A 19,257-nucleotide genomic window follows, 5' to 3' on the forward strand; every position below is an offset into this window, starting at 1 on the left:
TTTATAAATAAAAAACTGTTCTATTTCCTTATTTTACATCAGAAAATATTATTGTAGCATGTTGTTAATTATGTTGGCAGGCTACAGCTGTACACAATCAGTAGGAAGGTGTCCAAAGTCTTACTAATTATTTTTTTAAGTGTTTTCTCATCTACCTTCTGGTAAAAACAGTTATATAGAGTTATAGGCCAGCCTGTTGAATTGTTACTTGGCACTGGATGTATTCAAGCCCTTTGCTTCTGTTTCCTGTTGTGCAATGAGAAGCCTGTGTTAGCTCCAGAGCATGCCTTCCTTCGAAGGTAATCAACAGGGTCAGTCTGAAAGCTTTAATGCGACTCTAGGAGCACTTACAAAACCAAGATAGAATGGAAGGCTAAATGTCAGGAGGAATTTGTATTTTAAACTACTGTTGGAAGAAAGACTTTGCAGTTGAACTTCAGGCAGCTAGGACTTAAAAGTTTTTAAATACTCACATATTTTTATACAGACACTGAAGTATGAGTGGCCAGGCACAGAGATTTTTTTTCATTCCATTAGCCTCTGGAGCTGTGTTGATCTATAGCTATTTCAGATCTGGACCCATTACAGTTGTTTCTGCCCTCTTCCTTTGCAATGACCTATTTCCACATCTTATACTACGAAAAACCTGGGAATATAGTAGAAATCTCAAATTATTGCATTTGATGTTATGTTGATGTCTTCGGTTTTTTGTGCAAGCATTGGGAAGAATAGCTGAGGGTTTTAACTAATTTCTATCTTTTAGGCCATGAAGGCACCAGAACTGAAGGAAAAATTGGAAGAATCTGAAAAACTAATAAAAGAGCTAACAGTCACCTGGGAAGAAAAGCTAAGGAAAACAGAAGAAATTGCACAGGTATTTCAGAAATTTTGAAGAGGAAAGCCAGATAATCATACAGTGCAAGTCAGCTGAATTTCATGAGTTGACTGTTTATTAGCTGTTTTCCCCACCAGCTATATAAAGTTCTTCTGAATTTTTGTCTTTTCCCCTTGTTTCAAGGGGGCAGATTGGTTTGTTTGTTTGTTGGAGTTTTTTTAAGTCTAAATTTCATTAGAATAAATCTAGCTGTGTCATGATATCATTGATAAGAGCTAATATTTGATTTTAGAGTAAAGCATCAAAATATGTTTGAGCAGCTCATTTATTTATTAAGACCACGATGGGATCTTGGACATGTTTCCCTTCAAGTAGCTAAGAAAGTGAAGGATTACAAATGGATCAGAACTGTGGGTCGTATTTGTTGCTTTTCCCTGTAGTGATTTTTTTAACCGGAGAAAGAAAATGTGTACAGGTAGTTACTAGTGTTTGTTTATTGTTATTATTGTACTTAAAATAAGACTTCTGGATTCCAGCGTACTTTTCCATAATTTCCACCATCTATAGCTTGTAGAATAAGCTTTTTTGGTTTTCTTTTCTAGTCCTAATGTTCCAGAAGAATGTTTTGGTGCAAACGCTGTTAAAAAAGTTTTTAAAAATGAAAAAGGATAAGGGGAAAAACTAAACCCGACCAGTCAAACAAACTGTAGCAAAAGAAAAGGCAGATGTGGCATGATGAGGTAGATGCTTTAGCTGAATTAATAATAAAACTGCTAAACAGTCTAAACTGTGGCATACTATTTTCTAAATTATTTATGACTATGATTATCTTTGAACAAATTGGAACTGAGACTCGTTTTTTACTAACACGGAGACTCATGGCCACACTGTGTTATTTACAAGTAGCTCTAATAACAGAGCTGCTTGGGTAAGGCTAATAAATTTAATAGGACTGCTTAGATAAATAAGTTCCGCTTTGGGGAAGCAGGTGATTGAGAAGTAGATATAACTTTTTGTGGTTAGGGTGTAAAAATAAATTCTGTTGACCCTGTGGTCCTTAAACAATGTCTGGTAGCGATACACAGAATGCATTCTCAGCATGTACATCTTCAGCTTCAGTTGCTCTGTACTTGCCTCTACATACTGCAGCAGGCAAGATTAACCTATTTTTGTGTTTGCAGGAGAGGCAAAGGCAGCTAGAGAGCATGGGAATTTCCCTTGAGTCTTCAGGTATCAAGGTTGGGGATGACAAGTGTTATCTGGTAAACCTGAATGCGGACCCTGCACTCAATGAGCTTTTGGTTTACTATTTAAAGGTAAGGATGTGAAAAGAAAAGGTAAGGATGTTTACACAGAATGAAAGGACACTTGTTTTGAAATTCTGGCTCAATTTGTTACTTAGAGTGTATGTAGATTTTTTTAAGAGTAGTTGCAGCAAAATAGGATAGGCCTCCTCCTACTGTTTAGGCTTTTGTTCTCCCTTTGCAGTTCAGCTTTGCTGTTTTCCTAGTTGATTTCCTGATTACCAGCAGTGGTAGAAGTTCTCAGTGTGTGCCAGTGTTGAGATCAATTCTAGTTTTTCCAGACAGAATGTGCATAGAATTGCCTTCTAGGCTGAACTTGAAGCACGAGCCTCAGGTTAGATGCTTCGTTTTTTTAGGGAGTTGAGGATTGCTTTAAATATTTGATGAATTTATCATAACGAGGTGATGTTTAGTAGTAATCAGTACTCAGGAAGAGTAATGAGGTCTTCAATGACAGAAAGCTTATGAGAAAGGGGTCTAAAAAAGCACTGTTAAAAATTTACAGAAATCTATTTTCCTGGTATTACTAGCTCTCAAACTATTTTGTTTAGCACAGTCTCATGTCAGAGTGAAGTAGTATGAAGTACAAACCAAATAAGTTTGTAAGGGAAATGTGAGCTTCCTATCAATAATATATGAAAGACATATTTTCATATTTTCATAGCTTCTTTTCTGCTTTAGTGACTGAGGTAGTATTTCAGTTTGTATGTCAACTGCTTTATTTTGCTTTATCTAAAACTGTATGAGGTGCAGAGCAGAACAACCGTTTGTGTGTGACTGTTACAGTCTTCAGATCTGCTGTGGCACCTCTTCTGCTCTGCAGAAGTGCTTAGCAAAGGAAAGCACGCAGACTGTGCAGTCTCAGTGCTTTAGCTAATATTTTCTTAGTTATATCAACAGTGGTATTTTGCTTGTCTCTTAGTAACAATTTGTTTTCTAGGATCACACAAGAGTTGGTGCAGATACCTCTCAGGATATACAGCTCTTTGGTATAGGAATCCAACCAGAACACTGTGAGATTGATATTGCTTTAGATGGAGAAGTTACACTCACACCAAAAGAAAATGCAAGGTAAGGAAGATCAGCAGCACTTTCCATTGGCATGTTTGCTGTTCTTTGCCAGAAGATAACTTTCACGCTTTTTTATTTTACATAGGCAGAAGTATCTTACGTTCTGATCAATGAGTAGCTTCAATATAGTTGACTTAAACAGATACTTAGAAGTGAAATTCAGCGATTAAAACTAAGATATCCCCACACATGTACACACCCCCCCACCCACTCTGCAGCATAACAGGCTATCAGTGGTTTGGCTCAGAGTAAGTCATCACCAGAAAGTTTTTGGTAGGAGTGAGGGGCCACTGTTTGTCTGTATCACTGGGATACTGCTGGCTATCCCAGCCTGTGTGATGGGATAGCAAGCTGTCTTGATGGGGGACAGCTGTGCCTTGTAAGTAGTTCCTGTTGTAAAGTTCAGTATTTTGTGAGAAAGAGGTGTTTCAGAGATCTGAATTCTTTTCTAACTCCTTAATTACTGTTGTGTCTAGTTAATATGCAGTGTCAATTCACAATTCACCTTTTGTTTCTACATCTATATTTTAACTGTTTTTCATTCCAGGGGCTCTGTGGCTTCTTGAGTGGAATTGTAAATGTCTTTGTCACTTCAGCTCCAATGGCATGTGATAAGCAGTACCTTTGTCCTAGTTAATAGTCATGCTGCTTGTCTGAAATGTGAATATCTAAATAATGTACAGATTAGTATCAGAATGAGAAACTAAAGTTTGAGAGACACCTTAAAAATCCAATCTCTACCATTCTGCCTTTAGTCAAATGCATTTTTTTTCTGCAGCCTACAGTACAAAATTTTGACAGATGGGATTCAGACCTGTGGTGATAAGAGTTACTGTACTGGAAATCAGTCATTTTGACTGGCAAGAACATAGGCACATGTTTGTGGAAAATACATATTTTCTTTTAGTCACGCCTGATCTTCCATGATTAAGTAATTGTTCTTAACATACTAGTGTCAACAGAAATTTAGTTACCAGAATTTCATTGAAAAGAAGTTAAATAAAAATCTGGTTTAAAATTAAATGCTTGCATGTTTGTGCTGATTTACATGAGAGAGACAGCTGAAATGAGAACACTGCATCTGAAAAGGCTTTTTTCATTTTACAGAAGATTTTTTTCCTTTCAAATAAAATGCTCTGCTTTGTGAGTCATGTATGCAAAAGTTCAATTTTTCCCATTTTGTGATTGAAACTTAAATACAAAGAAACCTACAAAGAAATACAGCAGTATACCAGATGTTCACAAAAATAGACCATTGTTAATAATAGAGACTCCATTTGTTGAAAGAATAAAACTTGGATCTAAGAATCTTTTCTTATGCTTGAATGCCAAATATGTTAACAGCATGTTTTACAACTTTGTGTTAACTAAGTTGTATCTTGGAGAGCTTTGTCAGTAGGATTTGCATGCATTCAAGTTTACAGATTGTTTATAAGAAACAGGCAGTGACCCACTTTGAGAAATAGGCATTTAAAGAAAACTTGGCAAACAAAAGCAAACTTGTCTGTATGTTTACTGAAGAGTTGTACCAGCCAGAGGAGAGGGGAAAGGTGCTAATTCTGACAATAGAAGTCAGAGCAGTAACTTTCCCAGTGACCCTTTAATGAGAACTTGGCAGATTTGTGCATCATATGATACAAGTGACTGTTGGCAGATGAGAGAAACAGTAGCTCTTCAATCTTTTATTTTAAGATTTCACTGAAATTGTATTTTCTTCTTTCAGATCCTGTGTAAATGGTGCACTGGTATGTTCTGTCACTCAGTTATGGCATGGAGACAGAATATTATGGGGAAACAACCACTTTTTTAGGTAATAGTTGATATTTATATTCCAGGCACTTTGCATTCAGCCAATTTTTTTCCTTTTCTGCTCTACATAATCTTGTTTATAAACTGAATTTCCATTTTTACACAGAATCAATTTACCAAAGAGGAAACGTCGAGATTGGCTGAAAGACCTTGAGAAAGAAACTTCATTGGGAGAGCATGATCTAGATGCAGCTAGTGAAGCTTCTTCAGAACCAGACTACAACTATGAGTTTGCACAAATGGAAGTTATTATGAAGACACTGAATAGTAATGGTAAGGCCAGATAAAAATGTTCCTTTGTTTTCCTAACAAATTCAGCACAGAACTCAATATCTGGGTAAAGCAAGCAGTACACTTGTTCCAGGGGCCTTTGGAACATTTTCAGGGTAAGATATTTTGCAGAAACCATGTTAGGTGTGTGCATATATATATAAATTAAACATATATAAATATATATATGTGAAAGAATGTTTGCACCTAGGTATAAATACATACACAAATTAGCAGTTGGTTTGAACCCTTACACACAACTCTATCTGTACCTCTGCTCTCCTTTATAGTGCAGTTGTGTTGTAACCCTATGTCTGTCTGTAATGGGTTGACTCTGGCTGGATGCCAGGTACCCACTAAAACCACTTTCTCACTCTCCTCTGCAACTGGACAGAGAAGAGGAAAAAAACAGTAAAGGATTCATGAGTTGAGATAAGAGCTGGGGGAGGTCACTTACTGATCACCATCACAGGCAAAACAGACTTGAAGTGGGGATATTAATTGAATTTATTACAAACAGGATCTGAGCAAAAGAGTGAGAAGTAAGATAATCTTAAAAACACCTTCCTTCCAGACTCTACCTCCTCCTCCCCAGCATTGCAGGGGGACAGGGAATGGGGGTTACAGTCAGTTGTTGTTATTGCCACTGCTCAGAGAGAGGAGACCTTCCCCTGATCCCATGGGGTCCCTCCCACGGGAGACAGTCCTTGATGGACTCTCCGGTGTGAGTCCATCCCAAAGGGAAGAGTTCTTCCCAAACTGCTGTCCCGTGGGTCACTCCTCCATGGGGTACAGTCCTTCATGAATGAGTTGTTCCACTTTGGGTCCCCCACAGGGGCCAGAAGTCCTTCCTAGGAAAAACCTGCTCCAGCATGGGCTTCCCTCTCCACGGGCTGCAGGTCTCTGGCAGGACTCTGCTCCGTCTTGGGCCTCCCACGGGGTCACAGCCTCCTTCATGCATCCAGCTGCTCCAGCATGGGCTCCTCCATGGGCTGCAGGTGGGTCTCTGCACCCCGATGGTCCTCCATGGGCTACAGGGGCACAGCTGCTCCACCATGGGCTGCACCACGGGCTGCAGGAGCCTCTGCTCCGGCACCTGGAACACCTGCCCCTCCTTCTGCACTGACCTTGGTGTCTACGTTGTTATTCCCATGTTCTCACTCTACTCTTCCCTGACTGGAATTTTTTATCTGCGCCACAACCTTCTGTTCTTAACTATGTGATCACAGAGGTGTTACTATCACTCCTTATTGGCTCGGCCTTGGCCATCGGCAGGAAGTCTGTCCTGGAGCCGACTGGCATTGGCTCCACCGGACAGGGGAAGCTTCTGGCAGCTTCTAACAGAAGCCACCCCTGCAACCCACCCCCTACTACCAAAACCCAGCCACAGAAACCCACTACACTGTCAAATCTTCATCCAAGTCTTTCTAAGCTCTTGGTTCTGAAAGTTACTGCAGACAAGGTTGTGCTAGATATGGGTCAGTTAGTTTCATGCTTCCTTTTGAATCAAATATTGCTGACACCATTTTAACCTTAGTAGAAAAACACTGAAATGATAACAAACCAATAGTCAAATGTTAGCTAGCATGGTTTTCAATGCTTGATCACTCTCAGTATTTCATTTCATCTTTGTTAAAACAAATTGTGATGCTTTTTTGGGACAAGACAATAAAATATAGTATAAATAAAATAATGGTATGGTGTACATATAAAACAATATGGTTTTTTTCATGATTTTCAGAAGGCAGGTCATAGTTCATATGAAGAAATGCTGAAAAATTTGGTAAACTACTGAATGCTTTGTACAGTCATAATACACAAAATTTGAGAGGCACTTGGTCACTGACCAAAAAGACACAGTAGATGGTGATTGATTGCTTTCTGTTCTCCTTTATGTCTTCACAGTATTTCCATTGCTTGTGTGGTTTACTTTATTCTTGATGTCCTCTTATTCTTTAGGTTTGTCTGTTTTGCTGTTGAGTACAGCATGTTGGTTTCGTATGCTCAATGTTGTAGCAATTTTTTGCAGAGTTTTTACAGTTTTATTTTTAATGGGAGTGTGTGGGTGAGTTGCAGGGTCAGGTCACTTAAATTGCTGTGAAATTGCTGTTTGATAACAGAAATATTCTCATTATGGTTCACTTGTACCAGGAGATGAATTTCAGATGAATCTGCCATCCTGGTGGTCATCAGTGTTGTCATCCCTCGTGAAGATTCTCTTGCCTGTGTTAAGGCCTCAAACCATCCCATATCTGTGCCAAAACTGGGACAAAGGTTTTGAACTCAATTGGCTCGTGCATGAGGCTGCTGGAGAAGTCTGAAAGCATTAATTTATGCTTGATCTGCTTGCCACTAACCAGGGATTTGAGTGAACTGTAGCAGTCTACAATGAGTCAGTGTTCTTTGAACAGGGGGTCACATTTTTTGGTTTTCATGTACTGTTATCTAGCTGATTGAAACAATTCTTCACAATATTCCAAGTGTCTTTATATCTTAGTTCAGTAGGCTTTTCTGACTGTGGTCCAGGCCAGTTTTTGTCTTGGTTGGTTGCCTTCTGCATCTTGGCAAATAACAGTACAGACTTTGCTGTTCCCTTTAACCTCTTTCCTCCCTAATGCACAGCAAATGTTTGCAGTTATACATATTGCACAGTTTCAGAGGTGTCATATCCCAGTTATTCTGCTTCTTCTACTCACTCCTACATAGATGTTGCTTAACTAAATTGGAGTAGTGATAATAAAACCCTGACAAAACAAGTGACTGAGGATCACAGCCTTTTGATTTGAAGGTATATGGTGCTGCTAGGTTCTGGTTCTCTCAGTGGTATAACTAAAACACCTTTTTTTCTGACAGGCTTCCAGTTTGTTGTGTAAGAAGTAAAGCAGCTTTGTTACAGTTCCCTTTATTTATTCTTCCTTAAAATGAAAAATAAATGTGGGTAAGGAAGAACAAATAGCTAAATGACTGAAGACAGTTAATTCTATTACCCATATTCTCTGGAGAAACCCTAAGGGGGGAATAAAAAGGTATTTTAAAAATTTGATTAGGTAATTATTTTATAGGCATGTATAGATATAGCCCAAAGCAAGAGGGTTTAGTTTCCTTTGTTCTGTTGGTTTTTTTTTTCCTCCCCTTGGTTTGTTTGAGAATTGTAATCCTCTTTAAATAAATAGCCTGGCTTCTCCAGGGTGCAAACACATTTGTTTTTATGGCACGTAACTAGTACAACAGTGTCACAGACTCCATCCAACTCCAAAGAACCTCTGAGGAAAATGTGTAACTTTGAAAACTGCTGTAAAGAAAACACCCAGATTCTTTCCTTCCTTCAGCATGTTGACTTTCTTTGTGGGATTCTGTCAGATCAGCTTTGTACTGCTAATTTGTGATGCTGGTCAAACACAGAATGCATCAAAGAAGTTTACTTTATTCTTGTATACTGTGCAGTGGTTAAGTAAACAATGTGATTAGGTTAGGCCGCTTCTCATTTAAGCAAACAAAACTGTTACAGCTCAGGGAGGGGATTTTGATGAAACTTAGCAAAGCAACCTATGTCATAACCCTCTTCTAGCTTGCTTAGAAAAATACACTTACATGAAATCTCAAGGAATTTATTCAGCACCGTTGTTACTGGACTAACAGATTCCAGATGTGAATTAAGTGACATTGCAGCAAGGTAATAGATGCTGTTCATCCTATAAAGAAAAAAGCATCCTTATGTTCAGTGTTAGTATTCTACGATTTTGCAGAAGATTAACTGCATATGAATATTTTTTTCAGGATAATTGAACTCTTGTCACATAAATATGTGAAGGATTGGGACTTGAGACTTTTAACACTCTACGGAATTTGCTGTGTATTTGACCAGCACTGGGAAGAATCTTCCTTAATTTATTTGACTTTGCATGAAGAATCCAAAATTGTGGAACGTGGTGTTTATTTTAAACACTATTGTAGTTCTTCTGAACTATGAAAAACTTGTCTATTTATTTCTTCATGTTCTACTGAGGTGGATTATAGTTCACACCATATTTTGCTTTTTTCCTGTGACAGGCTTAGGGTTTTCTGTGTAAACTCTTTCAAAAGTTAAATGAAAGTGTTTTCCAGAAGTCTGAATTTACCTTTTGCATTACAATACAAGCGTAACTCACCTTTCCCACCCCCCTCTCTACCCCAAGCAGTAGAGGATTATGTTGAAATTGGGAAGTTTTAGACTAAGGTCTTGCATCTTGTTCCAAATATTTTCCCTGGTATAATTTGATCCTGTGTTGGTTGTGATCCTGTAAATCTAAGTGGCTGAAAAGATATCTTTTATTAAGGAAATCTGCTCCTTGAACTCGTAGCTGTTCTTTGGCCAGTTTAGGAAAGTCTCATCTTAATGAGTCAGCCTTAGATTCATTTCCTGTGTTTGCAAACACAATAGAAGGCTTTTAATTTCTTCCATGTCTCTTCACTATCGTCTGCATAATACCTGATTTCTCAAACATTCTTACATATAACTAAAACTGGTTTGAGGATTATGCATGTGAAGGTAATTCTGGTGTTATCTGGAGGAGTTATGAGGATAACAATGATGCAGATCAACATTTATGCCTTGATTTGTAACCTAGAATATTAGAACTTGGTTCAGTCAGGTTTTTTTGTTGCACTGTCTGTTTAAAAGCTAATAATAGCTAACTTCTTTCTGAGAATGTCATGTACTAAAAAGTAATATTTCTCGTTATTTTAAGACTCTTTTATGCATCACTAGTTTGCTATTTGATTACTATTTATATGGACTGATTTTTAATTTTGTGCATTATAACTACCTTTGTGGTGTTATTTTATTATGCCCTTGTGTGAAGCCAGTAATTTTTTCCAGGGATAAGGATAGAACCACAGTAGCAACTTGCAGAAGTATTTGTAAGAAGCGAAGGCGAGATGGTTATAACTAAATCACAGCAGCTCTTTTTGTTTGGCTGGTTGGGTTTTGTTTGGTCGTTTTTTTTTGTTTATATGTTGATGAAATGGAAGAGGAATCACAAACAATTATTTTAAAGCTGAAGTTTTTTGCATTTGAAAATCCTGGTATGTCATAGAGCTGCAGTATTGCTTCCCCTAATAATCCACCACTCCATCTTTGGAACTCCTCTCCCTTTCTCTGTGGTGTACAGAATCAGCAAACTGTTAGGTGGCATGCTGTCACTCAGTTATCTTGAGAACTACTTTTTTGCTGTATTTGAGGTTTCACATATGAAGCAGATATACATACTGGAAGTGTATAGGAGCTTATGCCATTAAATGGCTCATGCAGAGGCACAGTCTGGCACTGGACCTAAATCCAGGAATAGACAGAGTAATGTTTCTTTCATTTCAGTGCACTTCAGATTTATCCATAGCTGATTGACACAAGCAGATTTTTCAGGAGAGAGTAGCCAAATGGGTATTTGTTCTGGGTTGATACTGAGATGAAATGTGGTTTGTAAAGCTAAACACAGAAGTTCCCTCCAGGACATACTCTGTCTGCTTCAGTGCTGTGCAGCATATTAGTGCAATCTGATGCGTGACCAGTCAGACAATTCATTTGTCTCGGTTTCCATCTGCAGCTCTCCAACATGTTTCATTCTCTGCCAAAATGGAGAAAGTAAATTGCTTTTTACTTCCTTAAGTCATTTCCTTCTCTGGTTAACATCATCTTCCCTTTTGTTTTGCTTTGTTTTCGTATTAATTTGTTTCCTTTTCCACTATTCCTTTTTTTCCTACTGGGATTCTGGAATATATTATAACTTCACAGCACTGAGACATGCAATAGGCAAGGGTCCTTAACCATTGTTCTAGCCTCTTTGCATGACTTGTATTTTATTTCCTGTTTGGATATATCTGTTTAATGCAATATTTATTTATTTTGGCTTTTGTTTTGGGGGGCAATGAGCATCTTTTGTTTGCAAAGACTCTGGGATGTGTTAATTGCTGTTACCAGCTAAATAATGAGTGTTCTGTAATGCCAAAATGGCATTTTCTCACAGTTCTGGATAATTTTTTCCTCTGTCTTTTTCCTCTCTTCTCTTTTAGACCCAGTACAAAATGTGGTCCAGATCTTGGAGAAACAGTACCTGGAAGAGAAGCGGAGTGCCCTTGAGGAGCAGCGGCTGATGTATGAGCGTGAATTAGAGCTGCTGCGGCAGCAGCTCTCCCCGGAAAGGCAGCACCAGCATGGCAGTGACAGGCTCTCCTACACTGCTCAGACTGCACAGCAGAAAGTGAATCTCTGGACAGAAGAGAGGTGAGAACACTGGAGTTAAAACAGAGGAGTTAGTGAGAACTACAAAGGGTGAAAGATGAGGCTTGAACCTTCTGTCAGAAACCGATAATACTTTTTGTGGAGTTTGTGCAGTACAAGATCTGCTTCCACCAAAGTGTTGGCATTTCCTTTAGGACTAAGTTCCGATGTGTAACATGTGCAAGATTTAACTCACAAAACACAGAAAAATATAGCTTTTACTGTCATCAGTAAATAATCAATATTATAGGTTGGGAGGGTTGTGGGTTTTTTGTTTGGTTGGTTTTTTTTAACTAGAAGAGTGCTTATGAAATGTTTGGTTTAGTAACTATTGTTCTAGTTCTTGAAATAAAGGAAAGGATAATGCAGAAACATAAATTTGTCAACTAAGTCTTCACAGTCCAGTAAGGAGCATTTTGTGTTACAACTATACAATGACAGCATGGTATTTTGCAGTCTAAAAAAATATTAAAAAATACAGAAAATGGGCATCCATATATGTTGGATGTATGTGTTTCTAAAGGCAAGCCCAGCTTTAGAAGAGAATTGCTGTGTTTGAGCTGTTGAGGAAGTTAAAGGAAGTTCACCCATGAGGTGAATAGGCCTCTTTGCAAAGGAATAGCATGGCACCTGATTGCAGCCTTGGTGAAAGATCATCATGAGATTTGCAGGGAGAGTTAAAATGCGGTTTAGGAAGATATGAGCAGAGTGTTTGCACTTTGACATTGAGAGAAACTTGTTCTTGGTATCATTGAGGAGAGAAGGATGCCAGCTCCATGGAGAGAAGTTCAAGGGGCAGCAAACAAGATGATTTAAGTTTTCTACATACAAATGATTATTATGTCATGGGGCTAATTCATCAGGAAGAATGCCTAGATGTAGTAACAGGTTTCTTATACATTTCTTTTTCATCTGTTTCTTTTAAAACAGAAACTTCCTTATTCACTCAGCATTTTTTTTCTATATGTAGCGAGTTTGAATGCTCTTTTCTATGTAATTATTTCTGCTTTATGCTCCAGTGTTAAAAAAACCAAATCCATTTATAAGACAAGTCTAAAAAAGGATAGCTAAGATTGTGTTGCAGCTTTCAAACTGAGTGTGTTAGAAATAGAACAGAACAGATCTTGGTTTAGTTTTTGTGCAAGATTTTGTTTTGTAATTTCTTCCCAGTTTGCCCTGGGAAAAAAAACCTAAACAAATAGCTAACTGTTGACCAGCAATGACTAGAATGTTTTTCATGGCAAGTATGGGAAGAAGTAGTTCAGTGATTCAACATTAATTAAAATAATTGTTTGCCCCTGTAAGAGCTAAAAACAGAACCACTGGGAACTGAATGTGAAATGTTGCAGAGTCATGGTTGGGATTTTCAGGCTGTTTTAAGGCTGCACAAGGAGTGCAGAGTGAGAAACACAGTAGCTGTAGCCCTTGCTATTCAGAATTGCTTTGAACACAGTAAGGCCGCCAAGAAATCATTGATAACCCACTTCAGTAGCAGAAATGAGAATGGGGCTTACTGGCAAGGCATCTCTAAAAAGATGCAATTGAAAGGAAAAGGAAGTAGTAAAAAACTTGCCTGACCTTGGGAGTTGAGAAGAAAAAATGGTAATTGGTTAGCTTAAAGTTAACCACCATAACCATGTAATCACATTAAAAAAAAAAAGAGAATCTGGAGTGATATCAAGGCTGGGTATTCTGCCAGCCTTCACTTCTCAGTAGTTGTCAGATGTTTATTAGGAGGAGCTGTGCTTTGAACAAGCGGTTTTGCCTCTGGATTTCATGGGTGAATCCTTTACTCTATATAACTATTGAACTACTTGAAGCCTGTACTTTTCTACATTGTAAAAATGAGAAGAATGAGTGCTCTTTGGAGCAATCAGCGAGGAGTCTATAACATTTTGGTGGCACTGCCATTGAGTAGGCAGTTTTCTGAATTATCAGTTTCCTGTGCTTCAGAAGATCCTCTTAGGTATACTTTTTATTTATTTATAGTTCTAGAAGAGGTTTGGGCTTCTGAAAAAAGGGAAAAAAATTGAATCTTCTTAAATAACAAACCAGAAAAAAAATCTTTGAGTGATATCTGCTGTAAAAGCATGGTTAAGTGTTGCTGAGAGGATGTTTACCAGCTAACAGGCCAGAAGGCAAGAGATCCAGGAAAGAATGGGAAGACTAGACGTGAAAAATGTGCGAAGAGTCAATCCAGCCAAGAGTCTGGATTGCACAGAATTTGATTAGTGCAGTTTTAGCTGTTGCTCAGTTGCTGTTGCAAATGAAGCTGAACTCTACTAAATCAGCCAAGAAAATGAATTTGAGAGGTATGGCACGTGGTTGTATCTGTCAGATCAGCTGGAACACATTGCACAGAGTCTATTCCAGCTTTCTGCTGACTGTGGAAGGACAGATACCTGGGCTGGTGTTAATTCCTGTTGGCAAAAAGTTAACCCTTTGTAACTTTGAACAAATTTAATTTGTTGGGGCAGTGCTGTACTGGACCGGAGGTTTAGTTCAGCTCATTCTGTATTTGGCATTAGGAGTCCCAGAGACTTGCAGTGATATCTTCTGTCAGTTGTTTCCCTTGTTTGGCTAAAATGATTGTTTCAGGATTTCATGTCCAATGAGTATTTGCTCAAGTTTTTTCCTTGTTTGGCTTAAATTATTTTGTCAGTATTTCATGTTCAATGAATATTTGTTCCAGTTAATACCTAATGGAGCTTGTCACATGTTTCATGTTGTAAGAATTAAAAAATCCTCTCTGAAACTTTTTTTTTTGTAAGTTTCTGGAAGGGTTCTGGCACAGCTGTATACAGAAAAACACAACTGTAATGAGAACTGCCCATAATAATTGGTTGAGTTACTCATAAATTCTCTTTACAGTCTTAAACCATTCCTTTCTCAAGAATCCAGCTAAGATTGGTACGGGAGCCTCCCCAAAAAGCTTGCCAGATCATGACGTCCCGGATCAAGGAAGGGACTGGCTGTAGCAGGATCCAATGGCTCTTACAGCACTTACAGATCAAAGCTGCCTTCTCCTTCTCAAGTTAGGCAGCGCTCTCACAGTGGTTGCAGGTGTAATGCACTTTCATAATTTAGTACTTTTTAGTGAGCAACTCCTGACTCTAGCTTCATTTTCTGGGCGAATCCAAAATTATAGCTGTCTGTGGAATGTGTCACTAGCATGGTCTGGAATTGCTTATCTAGATAGCCTGGATAACAGAAGCAAGAGGCAGTGGGAAAGGAATTTTCCATACAACACTGGGAGCAGATATGGAGGAAGTTGACTAAAAATCCAGCTATCCAAGGAAACCCACCACTGTTGCAAACCTAGGCCAGATAGGGCAGAGAGACAAAATTGCATGTTTTAGCATGTGGAAGGCACTAAAATTCAGGGCTGCTTGCTAATTAATGCTGCTGGCTTTTTACCACTTTGGTATGGTACCAGGGGACCCAGACAGTGCAATTTGAATTAGCCAGGCTGCTTTTTGGGATATTTTGGAGAAAGATAGCCACTGAAGTAGAATTCTGTTAGTGACTGAGAGGCATATTAGCAGTTGTTTGTGGTTTGTACTATAAAGACATGCAAAAGATCTAAGCATATTTGAATAAAGGCAAGTAGACAAACTTTGCCTGTATTCACAGCAAGCCCCAGAAGTTTACTTGTTCCTTCTAGGTTCATCCATAATATAGGGTATTTTGTAGAAATAAAGTGTATGTGCACAACATGTACCATATTTCAGTAGGACTTTGCACAGAAAAGCTAAAAAATTCTACAGGGGAGTGCTGGTGACTGAAATATCTGAAATTTGATTATGAGTTTTATAAAGATGGTGAGACAGTAAGTGCTGCTGAGATTACAAAGAAAGGTAGAATGAATGGGGGCATTTGTTCAGAGGATAATCATGATACTTCTAAAAGGTAGATTAAAGATGAGAGTCCCAGGTGAGAGTGTATCTTAGTACACAGGTGTATGTATACAGTGTGTGTCAGAGCATGCTTGCCAGGTGTTACATTAGAATGGATTTGCTCAGACAGGCCTAAAAATCCTTTTTGGAATTTGTCCAGAGACTATTAACTGTGCAGAGTGCACAAGCTTTAACCTGTGTTCATTCATCTGTTACTTAAAAGATACTTTGGGTACATAGGATGTAAGATTTTTTTTTTATTTGTAATTTTTTAACATGTTCCCTTGAGATGGCTTAAGTATGTGGAGGGAGGTCTGGAGGTCTGTAGCACTGCAAAGCTGCAGTTGTGATGTAAAGCTGTGGCCTGCAGTGATTGCAGGTTCCAACATCATGATCTGAGGAAAAGCAGGTTTTATCAAGATGAAGTCTTACATGTTGGGACTGATAGTTTCTGTGGAACAGGACTCCAGATTAAAGACAAAGACAGCTGCAATTATTGCATTCCTTGAAAATTAGGAATGTCCCTAGGGCTTTAAACAAATCATCACTCTAACAGCTCCCATATTACTGTGTCCTTTTATTTGGGCATCACTGTGCTAGACTTGCCTTGACAGTAATTTGTTTAATACGTGATCACTGCTTTTCCTCAATAAAATTGTCTGACAGTGTTTCGTGTTTGCTGACACAGTGCTACAAAGCAATTCTTCTTATACCTGTTTCAGAAAAGTCTTTGTTAGCACCTTTATTTGCAGCTTTCCAATAATAGAAATAGGTTTCTGTGTATTTTTCATGTTACCTACTGCACCACAGGGATGAATTGTTTCGACAGAGCCTGGCTAAACTTCGAGAGCAGATAGTAAAGGCAAATACTCTGGTGAGAGAAGCAAACTTCTTAGCAGAAGAAATGAGTAAACTAACAGATTATCAAGTAACACTTCAGATCCCTGCTGAAAACCTCAGTGCCAACAAAAAGGTAATAATAACAAAGAATGTTGAAAAATGTAGCTTTATGGCTAAACTATGTAGACATATATAGCATTCATCTAACTTGAGGTGATAACATGTTACTTTTGTTAGATTATGAATAGGCAAAATAAAGCTACTATCTGACTAATACCTTGAAAGTGAATAATTAAGTAAAAATGGGAACATAGCATTAAGTATGGCTCTTGCTTTTTTAAAGTGTATAATCACTATATGTGCATGCATCTTGTGAACAGACATTTGTATTCTGTGGCTGCAGAACCTGCATTTTAGTTACATTTGCAAAAATTAATGGGTTTTGTTAGAGTTTCCTGCAATCTTTGTGTCATAAGGGTTTTACAGTGCTGCTGTAAATGTAATAGCAATTAGGATTATATGATTGTCATAGAGGATTTGATTGTGTTAATGTTCCTGTGGGAATGGTCATTGTTTGAGAAGGATAAAGAGATCTGGATCCTCAGAGATGTATAGGGCATTCAGGACAGAGGTATTATGACTAGCATGAAGAGAGAAGCTCCATGTTCTGTATTTTATTCCATTTTAGGAATGCAATTTGAGTGAAGAGTTAAACTACTTACATGCACCTTTCCTGCAATGATTGTTTTTTCTTCTGATTTAGAGAGGTGCGATAGTAAGCGAGCCTGCTATTCAAGTGAGAAGAAAAGGAAAAGGTACTCAAGTGTGGACTATTGAGAAACTAGAGAACAAATTAATTGACATGAGAGAACTCTATCAAGAGTGGAAGGAGAAAATTCCTGAGGTATTTTATATATTTTCTGAAATGGATCAAAGATTAAGTTTGTTTTCTTTTAACCCCTTTTAATATGTTGTACAGAGAAAGTGCAATGACTTTGTGTATGAAACATTAGGGAACTGTGTTTTATTTTTAAAAACAAACAAACAAACAAAACTCTAATACAAAAACAATATGACTAATACTAAATATTCAAAATGCCCATGCATAATAAAACACAGCTGTGTCCTATCTCTCTTGTGTTCTCAGATGTAAGCGTGCTGAGGTCAGATATAATTGTGCTGAAGTAGTGACTCGTGATACCACTAAGAGCATATGTTTTCCTGGCATAATATAGGTGCCATGCAGATGACCACCAGCTCTGAATGGAAGCAACAAGCTGCATTAGAAATAAAATTATTAAATTGTAGTCAGTATCAAAGCTAGTAAGGATACACTGCTTATATGCACTCAAGGTGCAGAACATATGAGTGGGGTAAAATGTGATTTTGAAATATGAAATATTCTTTAGTTTCATTTGTATAACCTCCAGCCTTAAAGCAGTGAAGAAATCAATTGAAGATACTTAGTCTGCATCAGTATTTCCATCAAAACCAAAGTGGAGTTTCCTGAGAATTTAAGTAGTACATTAGCCTTGGCAGACAAGTGTGAGACTTGTCAAAAGCTTGCTTGTTTACTGGCAAGAGACATGACATTTGGTGTTCCAGGAGACATCTTCTAAGTATCCAGGTAGAAGTGCATAAGAAGGATATCTTACTCTCTTGTGGCTGATAAGGAGCACCTAAATTAGTTGTATCAAGAATCGATCTCAAATATGTTTGAACAACTGTTGTGCCTTTGTTACATGCTTTGGACGGGACAGTGGGAATCTCTAAAATCATAACACAGGGGAGGTCAAGCACTTCATCTGTGCCATTGAAGACAACGATGATTTTGCTGCTGACTTTAGTAAGAACTGATAGCACATCCTTTGAATACATTATGTCTGCCTTAACCAGGATCATCCTTTCCATGACCTAAGTCATCCATAATGCATGTGTTCTATGTGCTACATAGAAACACGTAGGTCAAATGCATGTGTTGAGGGTGAAAGAGGAGAAGGGAAGGAGCTAACAAATCCACTGAGGAGTGCATATTGTGCTAGGAATCTGCATGAATTCTTTGTGGCTCTGTTTGGGGTATGTGCACAGAAAATGCTGCAGGTGGGATGTCAGCTCTATGGGAGTAGTAAGAACACTTGTAGGCTTAAGTGGGAATCATCCTGCACCTTCCCTTTTGCCCTTGTAGTGGTCCCCAGCAGCCAGATGAGCTTTTCAACCTGAGGATGGTTTGTCCTCTCATTTAAAAAGTATAAACGGAGTAGAAAAGTAAGATGAGATATTTTGAAATCAACCGCAACTGTGCTTGCTCACAGTTAAATCTGCTTTGTCTTGACATTGCTAAAAAATGTAGATCATCATATCGCTACATCCCTTAGTAAAGAAAGGATCATATAATGTCTTATTTCAGAGATTTAATTTCAGATTTGTAATACGCTTCTAGTTTCTTTCTACTTGTGTAACAGGAAGGAACAGAAATGATTGGTAGTGACATCATTTTTGTGCCACGATCTTGTAATGCTATGAGGTTATTTGATTTTCTGTTCCCACGCTGATGATTTTATGACATCGCTTTTATTATCTCTAAAACAGATAAGGAAGCTGATTGGCAAGAGAGGTGATCCCTTTTACGAAGCGCAGGAGAACCACAACCTGATTGGCGTCGCCAACGTGTTCCTGGAGTGCCTTTTCTATGATGTGAAGCTGCAGTATGCTGTGCCCATCATCAGCCAGCAGGGCGAGGTAGAGCTGGGCTGGGCACACCGGGGAACTCCTATCCGGGATCACAGGGCCCTTTGTGCTGGGAGGCTTCATGTACACTGATGCCTTAACAAGCAAATGGTGCTTGCTGTCTTGTTTCCCAGTGAATAAGAGTGTTTCAAATCACCACATATGTTTTTCCTGTAATTCTTTACAATTGCCCAGCTGCTAAAATAGTAGAATAAAATTCCTAGTTTAAATGTAGGTAACTGAACAAAA

At 38.3% G+C, this 19,257-nt stretch overlaps 1 protein-coding gene across 9 annotated transcripts in view; it reads left to right on the plus strand.

Annotated features, from left to right (window-relative positions):
* Nucleotides 1-19,257, plus strand: part of KIF13A (kinesin family member 13A) — a 108,229-nt gene that overhangs the window by 66,610 nt on the left and 22,362 nt on the right. For 5 of the 9 annotated variants that reach the window (XM_051799141.1, XM_051799142.1, XM_051799143.1 and 2 more), the window contains exons 12-21: nucleotides 764-874; nucleotides 2,017-2,151; nucleotides 3,080-3,210; nucleotides 4,934-5,020; nucleotides 5,126-5,292; nucleotides 7,441-7,563; nucleotides 11,338-11,548; nucleotides 16,252-16,414; nucleotides 17,045-17,185; nucleotides 18,871-19,020. In XM_051799141.1, coding sequence (XP_051655101.1) covers nucleotides 764-874; nucleotides 2,017-2,151; nucleotides 3,080-3,210; nucleotides 4,934-5,020; nucleotides 5,126-5,292; nucleotides 7,441-7,563; nucleotides 11,338-11,548; nucleotides 16,252-16,414; nucleotides 17,045-17,185; nucleotides 18,871-19,020 — 1,419 coding nt within the window. The remainder of the gene's footprint in view (nucleotides 1-763; nucleotides 875-2,016; nucleotides 2,152-3,079; nucleotides 3,211-4,933; nucleotides 5,021-5,125; nucleotides 5,293-7,440; nucleotides 7,564-11,337; nucleotides 11,549-16,251; nucleotides 16,415-17,044; nucleotides 17,186-18,870; nucleotides 19,021-19,257) is intronic. The other 4 variants (XM_051799137.1, XM_051799138.1, XM_051799139.1 and 1 more) reach the window with 1 other exon arrangement.

The sequence above is a fragment of the Manacus candei genome, unplaced genomic scaffold (genome assembly GCF_025592945.1).
Source record: "Manacus candei isolate 608988 ecotype Guabito, Panama unplaced genomic scaffold, ASM2559294v1 h1tg000049l, whole genome shotgun sequence".
Classification (NCBI taxonomy): domain Eukaryota; kingdom Metazoa; phylum Chordata; class Aves; order Passeriformes; family Pipridae; genus Manacus; species Manacus candei.